The 12,462-nt window shown below is 38.7% G+C and overlaps 1 protein-coding gene across 1 annotated transcript in view; it reads right to left on the reverse strand.

The window, feature by feature from the left end:
* The window catches only part of PTPRQ (protein tyrosine phosphatase receptor type Q), a 90,499-nt gene extending 84,963 nt beyond the window's left edge, over nt 1-5,536 (reverse strand). The window contains exons 1-2 of the mRNA XM_081956726.1: nt 5,447-5,536; nt 3,447-3,707 (exon numbers count right to left, since the gene is read on the reverse strand). Of these exons, the coding sequence (XP_081812852.1) occupies nt 3,447-3,707; nt 5,447-5,531 (346 nt within the window). The 5' untranslated portion in view covers nt 5,532-5,536. The remainder of the gene's footprint in view (nt 1-3,446; nt 3,708-5,446) is intronic.
* Nucleotides 5,537-12,462: the final 6,926 nt, after the last annotated feature.

The following is a 12,462-nucleotide window of genomic DNA, read 5'->3' on the forward strand; positions in this document are numbered from 1 at the left end:
AACAGCGTTGGAAGGGACCTAAGAGGTTTTCTAGTTCAATCCCTGCTGAAGCATGAGATGAAACCCTATACTATTATGGACAAATTTCTTAAAAGCCTCCAGTGATGGTATACCCACAATTTCTGAAGGCATCCAATTTCTCTAATTGTTCTGTCAGGAAATTTTTTATTTCTAGGTTGGATCTGTGATAAGTTTCCATTTCACAGATCTGTCTCATAGTTACTTCCAGTTGAGCCAGGCACCACCTATTCTATACATTTTTTCTTGCCTGTGTAAAATCTTACTTTACTCTCCATTAAATTGCATTTTTGGTGAAAAATGATGTTCTACAGTGGTATTCAGTTTACTACAATGAATTTTGCAAAATGCATTAAAGCTTGAAGAATACACCTCTTCACAATAAACTGATAAAGATTATTCTTTTTGAACATTAAAGCATACAGTCAATCAAATATTTCCAATCCTATAATTGAAAACACATTAGAAAGGCATTTTCAAAGCAGTTAGCGGATATTTTACTGTTCTTTCTCTTCTCCTTTAATTAAATCTTTCTGCTTTATTTTTTTTTCTTGGGCCTTATTGCAATATTCCAAAATTCTCACAGATCCTTCACAAAGAACCAGTTTTAATTTAACTGGAATACAAAACAATCTTTCCAGTCTGGAATTCTCTGACTCACACACATGCCCCCCAGCTCCTTAACACTTCTCAATGTTTTCCTTTCCTTTCCTTTCTATGATGTACAGAAATGTGCTTTCATTCAGGTAAACACAAAAGACAAAAGACTTCTTTCCTAAGTTGTCAAAATGGAAAGTGCTCCAAAGGGAATTACTCAGGAAGATGATATCAACAATTCATAAACATAATTATGAATTATGGGGACTTAACAAACTAATTAAGCAATGTGTTTGTGACCAACAGTGATACAAGCAAAAATCAGTCTTGTTAGGAAAGGCTATCTAATAAAAACGTACCCAGGTCTTCTCTTATAATAAAATCAACCTGGACAGCAGTGGAACTTCCTCCCCTCCCTATTTTGGGGAGATTTACAAACAACTTCCAGCTAGGTTCTCCCTGCAGCCTCACCCACCCCTGCTGGCAGCTCTTGGCTGGGCAAGGTTTGGCTTTACCTTCCTCCCACGTGAGGCTTTAGCAAGAATCTCCTGCCTCTGCGCATCAAGGGGGCCAAGCAGCAGCAGGAAGAGCAAGAAGAGCAGGAAGAGTAGTTTCGTTCTCTGCCTGCAAGTTCTGGGGGGGGGGGTGAGCAGCCGAGCAAGCAAGCCAGGGTCTGCCGGCTGCCTCTAATCTGCAGATTACTCGTGAGCACGTTTACTCGTGAGCATGGTGCTCATGAGTAAACTGCAGATTAAAGGCAGCCGGTGCGGGTGCTACACCTGAAGGGCAGGCAGCCTTTGGCAGAGACAGTACCGACTCTGCTCTGGTGCTGGGGACCTTGCCAGCTTTTGGGGCTGCTGCTTGCCATACTTTGGCCAAAGCCTCGGGGGAAAACTCCCCAGGAGTTCCTGGACATCCCGTTGGCACTGCTGCCACTAGCTGTGGCCAAAGCTGTGCGGGAAAACTCCCCAGGAGTTCCAGGATGCCCCACCGCCACTGCTGCCACTGCTGCCGCTGCAGCTAGGATGGGGATGGGGGCATTGCCGGCTGCTGCTGCCGCTCCTACCGCCACCACGGCCTCTCCTCCTGCCTCCACTGCTTTCTCCTCCCACTGCCACACTGCTGCAGTCCTCTCCAGCATGCAAAGCTTGCTGGGCTGCCCCCATCTCTGCCACAATGCTTACCTGTGTGTAAGCAGGAGGAAGCAGTGGATACACATGGCAAAGACAAGGCAGGTCGAGCGTCCGAGCGGGCGGACCGGTTCGGGAGCATGGCCAGCCAGCGGTCGCTACCAATTCTGTGACTCAGGCCAGCATACCACTACTGTTTAGGCTGAACCAGGCCAAACTGGTAGGAACCTACCTCTGCCATAGACCTTCTGAAAGTTGCATAAGTGAGAAATACTCTTGCATGGCCTGTGGCGTTTCTGAAAATCATGCAAGAACAGGTTCCATTCTTTTGTAATTTTCAGAGGTTTTGGAGGAGGGGTGTCAAACTCGCAGCCCACAGGCTGGATGCGTCATGCACTGGCCATGCCCACCCCAGGTTTAGCGAAGGGGGAAAAAGTCATGATATGTCATGTGATACATCAGTTTGATACTTCTGCTCTAGAGGCAGAGTAAGAGCGCAGCCTTCTCATGTGACTTCCAGAGGCTCCAGGGCAGTGGTGGGATTCAAGTTTTTTTACTACTGGTTCTGTGGGCGTGGATTGGTGGGTGTGGTGTGGCTTAGTGGGTGTGGCAGGGAAAGAATACTGCCAAATCCCCATTCCCTCACAATCAGCTGGAAATTGGGAGGCAGAGAATAGATGGGGGTGGGGCCAGTCAGAGGTGGCATTTACTGGTTCTCCAAACTACTCAAAAACTCCAGAACTGGTCAGAATCTGCTGAATACCACCTCTGCTCCAGGGGCTGTATAAGAGCACACCACATTCACATGCAATCTCTGCAGCCTCAGAAAATTGAGCAAAAACAGGGGCACTGGCATTCAATCAAAAATGACCTTGCAGGTCAACCTGTGACACACGTATCATGTTTACCATAACCAGATTAGAATTCATGATCTTCCAGTAGCCTGATGCTTAACCACTATGCCAAACCAATTCTATTAAATCCCCATTATCTGTTCATAAATGAAATATATTAAGTAAATATTATAAATAATTTAATCCCTATTTTTAATATCAAAACTTATCATTTTGCGTAAGAGTAACTGTTACAGTAGAAAATATTCACAGTATTCATTCTTAAATCAAGATTAGAACCTGGTCAATGGAAAACTAATCATGGATGTTTGAACATAGTTTTTTTTCTTCTTGTACTTGTGTAATCTTATTCCTAAAACGTGCTTCACTTTTAGTTCCTCTATTTACAATTTTGCAACTTTCCACAGAAGTATTATGAGCCACGGTGACGCAGTGGTTAGAGTGCAATACTACAGGCTACTTCTGCTGACTGACTGCAATTTGGCAGTTCAAATCTCACTAGGCTCAAGGTTGACTCAGCTTTCCATCCTTCTGAGGTGGGTAAAGAGGACCCAAATTGTTGGGGGCAAATATGCTGACTCCTGTAAACCGCTTAGAGAGGGCTGCAAAAGCACTGTAAAGGGGTATGTAAGTCTAAATGCTTTTGCTATTTCATGCAAGAAGGTGCAGCATTACATAATTATTTGCAAACAATCTTTTTTAGCATTTGCACCATTTCCAAGACAGTTGTCTATTTTCTTAGTCCATCAAATGATAAAACAATTTTTCACAAAACCCTAGTGTAAGATGTTTTGAAACTGATTCTAGTAGCATTTGTCAACAATTTACAACATAGAAATTCACAAACCTGTCACAAATTCTGTAAAGGAAACTGCACTTTCAACACTGCCTTTTACTCTTTGCAAAGTAAAGTTATAAATGCTACCAGGAGTCAGATTTGTAACGATGTGATCAGTCTCAGGGCCTAAAATAGCATATTCCTTTGTAAAAGTCTTGTTTGATACCGATGCTTTGTAATGGCTGAAGTCAGTCTCACTTGGATTCCATGTTAATTTAGCAGAGGTTGTACTCCTCAGTGTTAAGGTTAGACCGCATATCTTCATTGGTTCTGAACAAAATTTGAAAAAGAGAGGCAATATATGTGGAAAAGCAACCAAATATTAAATAAATACATTTCTCTTGAATAAAACATACAGAAACTTTCTTACAACATTTTAACGTTGCTACGAGAATGAAATTAACTCTTTCAAATTCAATGTAATAATAGTTAATTGTTGACAATTCCAATGCAATGAACGTCGAAGGCTGATATAATTCCTGTTTCTCAGCCATTTAAAAAAAATCTCATTGGACAAAACAATTGGTCACTATTTGGAGTCAATCTTAATTTCTTATCTGCAATTAAGATTTTGCAATTTATCAAAATCGTTTTTGCACTCCAGCTAATGCCTGGTGTGTGTGTGTGTGTGTGTGTGTGTGTGTACAGAAAAAAAAATCTTAATTTACTTTTGGTTTAGTATGAGTGATCAAAATTATGTATTTTATGTTTGTATTATTTCTGAATGCTGTCTGGTTACATTAGCCAATACAGACGAAGGCACACTATGTTGGCCTCTTTCCAGTCCTTATTTTCTGGAATTATGCCATCCCTCAAGGTATTTGAAGCAGCAAGTCCAATCATGTTATGTGCAGTCCTAAGAAGATACTTTGCAGTCCCCACAAATCCAACATAACAAAATGCCGTCCCTTCTGCTTGCTTTGGATAGTCTCACTCAACTGAATGGTCATTGCTATTCAGCAGACTAAACACCATTTCCAGGCTTATAAAACATGTCCTTCACACAAAGCAGTGGTGGGATTCAAAAATTTTACTACCTATTCTGTGGGCTTGGCTTGGTGGGCGTGGCAGGGGAAGGATACTGTAAAATCTCCATTCCCACCCTACTCCATCAGGATACTGTAAAACCTCCATTTCCACCCCACTCCAGGGGAAGGTTACTACAAAATCCCCATTTCCTCCCGATCTGTTGGGACTTGGAAGGCAGAGAATAGATGGGGGCGGGACCAATCAGAGGGGGTATTTACTGGTTCTCTGAAGTACTCAAAAGTTCTGCTAGCGGTTCTCCAGAACTGGTCAGAATCTGTTAAATACCACCTCTGACACAAAGATATCTGCTTTAAATATTCAGGCTTCCATGAAATCTACTAGCTTCTCAACACCAGCCTTTTTATCCATTTGGGGAGGGAGGCACATAATCAATGGTTCTTGAGAAACTTCAGTTTGGGATTGCAGTTTCTAATATGGTAAGTAGAATTTGTACATACATACATATAGTGGGCTTAATCATAATTTGTTCAACTCTGTAAAATAATATGTTTCAGGAATGTAGCCCTTTTTAGCTAAACTATTATAATTCTGGTAAAATTATAAATTAAAGTAAATTCTAGTAAAATCATTTTATTTCTGTTTTGGAGTGACTACTGGTAGGAGTATGTATTTTATGCTGGTCTATGACTGAAGTATTATATATGAAAAACATATATATATATATATATATATATATATATATATATATATATATATATATATATATATATATATATATATATATATATATATATATATATATATATATATATATATATATAAAATTATGTCTCTGTGTGTATATATTTATAAATGTGTGTGTGTGTGTGTGTGTGTGTGTTGTATATGTATATACACATGTACATGTGGTGGGGGTGTAATTTCAGTCATAGACCAACATAAAACTAAGAACATAACAGTTAATGTAAAACAGAAATAATTTATTAACATTAAATTAAAATAATGTATCAGACAATTACTTGTAGTAATTTTTATCTTCGCAGGGATGCTGACAGCTTGTCCTCTTATTGTCTTTATTTGAAAAATGTATTCAACTCCAGGCATGAGGTTTTTCACTACAGCCCTGTTATCAGACATTAGTGTTGTTTGAAGAGTTTTGTTGCCAGTTATCAAGCAATAAGAAAGCTAAGAAAAGGAACATATTTTCACATCATATTCTAGTAATATTTAAATACAATTTTAAAATCATCAAGGTAGCACGACATAGAGAATGCACTGTAGATTAGAACCAAAAAATTGAATGGACGTAAGCTAGTATTCATATAGAAGTTCAGAAATTACTACAAAGAATAAATTCTATAGCAATTTTTTTTGCCAAACAAGAGATATTAGAAGATATTTCTATACTGGCATTACGAAATCCATTAAGCAATGGGCAATTACTACGAAACAATGATTCTGCAATCTTGCCTTTGCTTTATATGCTGTCCTTGCTGCTTTTCAACTAATGATCTACTTTTCCCATTATATATCCCAATATAATATGCAATCTTTTTGCTTTTTATTTTAAAAATGTACACAGTTAAACCATTTAGATAAATCCACTTTCCTATGGTTTTTTAATTTCAAGATGTTAAAAGTAACCGAAGCCTAAGTATCTATGCATTATGCTTGCTTATTTTTTTAAAAAAATCAAAGGATGATTTGCACAGCAACAGGCAGCAATCTATTTTATACCTGTGCAGTAGGAATCAGTTATACTTTTCTTATCATAAGTGTATGATATGATACTATCATATGATATTCCTGTCTTTTCTGGCAGCATAGAGAGCTGTGGTGGCACAGTGGTTAGAATGCAGAACTGCAGACTAACTCTGCACTGCCAGAAGTTCGATCCTCTCCTGCTCAAGGTTGACTCAGCCTTCCATCCTTCCAAGGTTGGTAAAATGAGGACCCAGATTGTTGGGGACAATATGAGGACTCTATAAACCACTTAGTAAAGCACTCTGAAGTGGTATATAAGTCTATTGCTATTTTAGGAGCCTAGACTTCTATTCCAAAGCCCATTCCTGCCAGATGTATTATGGAAACAAGTCGATTCTGTTTTATTTTATTTATTTATTTATTACATGTATTTGCTGCCTATTTCTCTGTGGGGCTACTCTAGGCAGCTTATAACTACGCTGCTAGATCAGGCATGTTAAACATGCAGCCCGCAAGGGCAAAAAAATCAGGTTTGACACCCCTTTGTTAGATTGTATATTCAGGCAATGAAACTGTAGGGTTGGTTATACAACAGAATATTTATTAACCTGAATTTAAGGTTTAGTGGCTTGTGTAAAAGCTAAGAGTATCAAACATGAGGTACATGGTGGCTCAGTGGCTAAGATGCTGAGCTTGTTGATCAGAAAGATTGGCAGTTCAGCGGTTTGAATTCCTAGCACTATGTAACAGATTGAGCTCCCGTTACTTGTCCCAGCTTCTGCCAAACTAGCAATTTGAAAACATTTAAAAATGCAAGTAGAAAAATAGGGACCACTTTGGTGGGAAGGTACCAGCATTCTGTGCACCTTCGTCATTTAGTCATGCTGGCCACATGACCATGGAGACGTCTTCAGACAGTGCTGGCTCTTTGGCCTTGAAACAGAGATGAGCACTGCTCCCTAGAGTCGAGAATGACTAGCACATATGTGCGAGGGGAACCTTTACCTTTTTATCAAACATCAAAATGCCGGAATTATTTTCTCTATTTCAGTGTTTCATGAGTGTTTCCATATAAACTACACAAACATTCACTATACCTATCTTTCAGTTTATGTACAGATTATAGTGCGGGAAAATAACAGTCTTTAATAATGAATCCCCTGTGGCTCATAGTTAGATATACATTTCAAATTTCTTTTGTTCTGATGTTCATTTTCTCATCTTTAGTCAATTTTTGTTGTTGTTTTGTTCTGTTGTTTCACTTTTATAAAAGTACCAAGAATTAATTTGGAATATTTGAAATTTTAACGCCTATATAAGAATTGCTTTTATTTATGCAAATTATCTTTGCAAGTGTATTCAATCTGAGTTAGCACAACCTCATTAATTATAAAAAATGAAATTGCTTTGGAATCAGTTATTTCCTGAATCACTTATTCACTCTGTATTATGGGTGGAGTCTGAACTTGTTTATTTCCTTCTAGAATTTAACACTGATGAAACACCTGATCATAACTTCATCCATGTTTTCAACCATGTCTTCACTGGATCTGAGTGAAGCTTCATAATGGAGTATTATCTGTATGTTTTCAACACTCCACCCCAAAACAATGGAATAACTTTTCCATTTGGTTCATGAAGATATTAAATAAGGTAGTAGAAATCTAGGAACACCTGACTGATGCATAACTAATGCATCCAAAGGTCTGAAATATTGTCCCTGCAACCACCAACTGGACTATTTGGCGGCATAGCAATGAAGAACTTTTTATCCATTAAAGTTTTCTCACAAGGCATCCATGAGAACAACCAATGCAATTTCTGTCCTATGTCTAGGTCTGAATCCAGTTTCCACAGATCTAGTTGAATGGAGCTTTAGTAATTGTCATTCACCACTTTTTCAATATCCTTCCTCAAAACAAAATTAGAAAAAGGATAGTAGGAATGGTCTCTTAAGTGGACAGACCAACTTTAGAACCTTTCCTTTTAAGGAGCATTGATTACTGAAATGAACTCTTCATTCCATCACTGGTCTTAGCCAGACTTGTAAAAAGAGGAAAAGTCCATACGTGGCAGAATTAATTTCACAAAGAACATGTTATATGAGATGGAGGACTGTAAAGTATACTCCAGAATTATTGTCTTAGAAACAAAGATTGACAAAATGAAAAAAATCCTAAAATAATTGCTACAGAAATCTATGTTTTTGTGGTATAAGAATCTGTTATAAATACAATTTGGTATTCATGTTATTTAATTTGGTTAGCATTACCTAAATCCAAAACTATTAAAAACAAATGAATGAACTAGATGAGCCAAAAATAGGATATTAAAACACTGATATTATCTTTAAACAATCAATGTCTGAGCTTGTAATGAAAATTGGATGAGTGGAAATGATTAATTTTAAATGATTGGCTACACGATCCTATTTGTACACCTGAACTTTGCTAAGCAACCACAATTTCAAAGCTTTTCTCATTAATATTTCACATTTAATCTAATTTATTCAGAAGAAGCACTCTCTTGCATGGTTTCTTGCTCTGCAGTATGTCATGCAATAATATGACATCACTGGGATTAATATTATATGGTGGTTTCTTTCAATAAAGTATTAAAACTTCCTTTCAGAGTACCATTTAAAAACATTACAAGGAAGAGGAGCCAATGTCGCAACGAGACGACGCGCGATCTCAATGCCCTGAGATCGGCGTCAATACTTTTGCCACTGGGTGGTCCAAACGGACCTAAACCGTCCTGCAGAGATGGTGAACAGGAAGAATACGTCTTGCTGATCTCAGGGACATCGCAAACTCCCTGATCGATCCAAGAGAAGTTCTTCAAGCCGGCGACAAAAAATCCAGCCATTAGGCTAATGAAATCAGGGCGGCTCCAAAATGGAAGGATACGGAAAGAGAAAGTGTTTCCAGCTGGTGAGGAATTTTTACCGTTTTAAAAGAGACTGCCTATAAAAAACTTAAAACTAATTTAAATTGAGAACAGTAGAAATAAGCAGCGGAATTAAATTTGGAATGGTTTTGGACAGTGGGTTATCTTACTTTTTAAATGCTATCTTCATGGTTGGAATTTATGCAAGCCTTTTAAAACGAATGGATTAAGTTTTCTTCTATTTTTTTCTTTTATTATTCTTTGTAACCTATGGACTAAAATTATCCTCTTTCATTACTGTGGGTGTTCTTCTAACTCATTCAAGAATCGGACTTTTTTTAAAATTTGAAATATAAAAAGATACAAAAAGAAACAAAGAAGATTGCAACAATAACACTGCTACTCGGAGGCTGGAGGTTTGTGTATTGGAAATGAAACACTCTTACTTTTCTCACTGACTTGGCTTAGCACTCCAAGGTCTCACTGCTTGTTTATAGAGAGTGATAAGAAGAAAAGCATACGATGTCCCTTTGAAGTATATTGTGAACCAGAGAAAGGTGAAAATAAAACATTATTGTGAATCTACGCTTAATCTTGTTAAAACCTTCCAAGCTAGAGCAGCAGTGTTTGTTAGCTGGAAATAATGGCATAATTTCAACAGCAGAAAGAAATTTTAAGTCTGCAAAAGATATTCTCAGAAATACAGAAATTATCAAACACATATGAGAGGATAGAGAAGAAGTTGGAAGACTTAGAGTATCTAACAGTAAAATATGATGAAGAAGTTGGAGATGTTTATCAAATGGAAAAAGTGGTGGTTAAAATCCTAAAAATCGAAGAGGGAAATGTATATAAAGAAATTAAAATTGCTGATATTTATGGTGATTGGTTTGTCTCTAAAAATGGAAAGAGTGGAATACTGAAAGAGGAATTAAAAGGAGGGGAAATCTACCCCAGATGACAAGATGCAGAAGAAGAAAAAACAAAAGAATTTATGGGTTTAAAGAGATAAATTTTATTAGCAATATCATTGATAACACTACCGACAACCAAAGATAAGCTGATTAAGGAAACAGAAGAAGGGCATCGAAATTACATGAGAGATTTTATAAGCAAGGAGTTGCTAAGAGGAGTCCATACAAAGTTGGTTAAGGAGGTGATTAGAGGACTGACACCACAAATGGCAGAAGTTATGAGACTGTTTTGCTACTGGAAAGATACAGGTTGATAGATGGAAGAGTATAATTTAAAACTAATTAAACTTAGTGAAATTTAGTGACAATAGATATAGTTAAATAAATAATTGATAATGATAGTAATGTATACAATGTATAGTGTTATGATAAGTAATAATTGGATATGAATATTGAATGGTACCCATGAAAGGAAGATTAGAAATCCTTTTGGATTATATATAAAGGTTAACAAAAAAGAACTAAGTTAGATACAGTTAAGTCTTGATTATTAGGGGGAAAATGTTATGATGTAGGATATAGTTAAATAAAGGAGGGATAATGATAACAACGTATATACAGGTATGGGTACAACATAAGGAAACTGGATGTAAATTGTAAACAGTGATTTGGAAAGGAGGATTATAAAACTTTGTTATTAAATATTATGGATGTTTAGCTAGAATATGATATAAGGATTCAGTGTTATTGGAGGATTTTAGAAATAGTAAATGAGCTTTGCTCGCCCCACGCTTTCCCGGTGGGCTCCCCACTCCTTGGGGGGCACAGGACGCCCCGTAGAGGCTCCTGCCGAAGGAGCGGCACCGCGGGGGATCCCCTGGATCGGCGGCGGCCGGGTGGGGCCCCGCCTCGCTCTAGGCACTGGGGAGCATGATGGGGGATGCTCCGGTGTCTTCGCTGCGAGGCTGACGGAAAAAAAAACAAGCAGAAGGACGCGGCTGCGGTGCGGTGAGGCGAAATCTCCCTCTCATTCCCTTTACTAATTTGGAAAAATTGCCAGCAGTCTAAACTTCACCTTCGGCTTGGCTGGAGAAGCGCGGCTGGAGGGAGGGGGATTTCCCCCCCCTCGGACAGGCGGCTTGAAACAATTTTGCTCTCAGCCCCAAGGGAAGGAGGAGGGGGGAGAGCCAACTAATGATGTCACGCTCCTACTAATGGCGAATTTTGAACTTAAATCTACAATGGAATGATGATCTGGAAAGTTTGAAAACTTTGAAAACTTTCTTATGCCTCTAAACCCGAAGCTGGCAGGGCAAGATGGCACACTTCTGCTGTCTTTATGAACTGTGAAAATTGACTCCACCTTTAAAACTTCAGGCTTCCGGTCTTTGTCCCCGTGATACTCAGACAAATCTCTTGTTGATTGCTACCTTTTGGACTCCCTGGCGTGAAAAACTTTACTCTATTGCCAGTGTGACTAGAAAAATCCCCCTCTGCCTGGACCTTCTGTCTCCTGGACTCTCCTGGCTGACCTACTCCTCTGACTGATCACTCTCTGCATGGACTGAACTCTTTATTTCACAAACAATGCCTCCCAAAAAAACCACCTCCTGGGAAACCTGGCTTTGCTGCCTCTGCTCCGACATCTACAACATCCAGTCCGAGTACACAATCAACGATAACAGCTTTGATGCAACCTAAAACTACAGAGACTGAATTTCAACAAATGTTTCAGCAACTTCTACAGGGACAAGAGGAAATAAAAAGACAACTAAAAGAGATGAAAGAAGAAATTAAAGAGAACCAGGCCCAAATTAATAAAAATTCACAGAGACTGGATCTTTTGGAGGGTGGGACGGCTGAGATGAGGGAGGGGATGGAGGGGGTGCAGAAGGGGAACAAAGAAATTGATACCCAACAGATGAAAATAGAATTTGAGAGAATGTCCTTTTATCTTAGATTTCAAAATGTGGTGGAGAAAGATGATGAAGACATAAGGGACATTATGACAAGTATTTTGGCTGAATATATTCAGAAAGAGAAACAACAGATGGGGTGGGAACTAGACTTGGTTTATAGAGTGAACTCAGCTTATGCTAGAACACACAACGTACCCAGGGAGGTACACATTAAGTTCCTCAGAAAAAGTACAAGAGATGAAATTCTGAGTGCACAAAGGGGGCAAGCTTTGAAATACCAAGACAGGCAAATAACCATTCTGAAACAGATCCCCAAGAAAGTGAGAGAGAAAAGAAAAAGCTATTCGCAATTAGCGAAGAAACTATACCAGAAGGGGGTGTGGTTCAGATGGCTGATGCCTGAAGGCATGCTAGTATTCTGGGAGGACACAAGAGTTAGAATTAATACACCCATAGAGGCGCAGGCCTTTATGGAAAAAAACAAAGCCCTCCTAGAAAAACCAGATGATTCTACAATAGATATACAGGACACGGGAGGGGCCGGAGCTCTGCCAGCGGGGGGAGATGGGGCAATACCGAGAAAACTCAGATCACAAAAATGAATAAGAA

The sequence above is a fragment of the Natrix helvetica genome, assembly GCF_964273705.1.
Source record: "Natrix helvetica genome assembly, chromosome: 6".
Lineage (NCBI taxonomy): Eukaryota > Metazoa > Chordata > Lepidosauria > Squamata > Natricidae > Natrix > Natrix helvetica.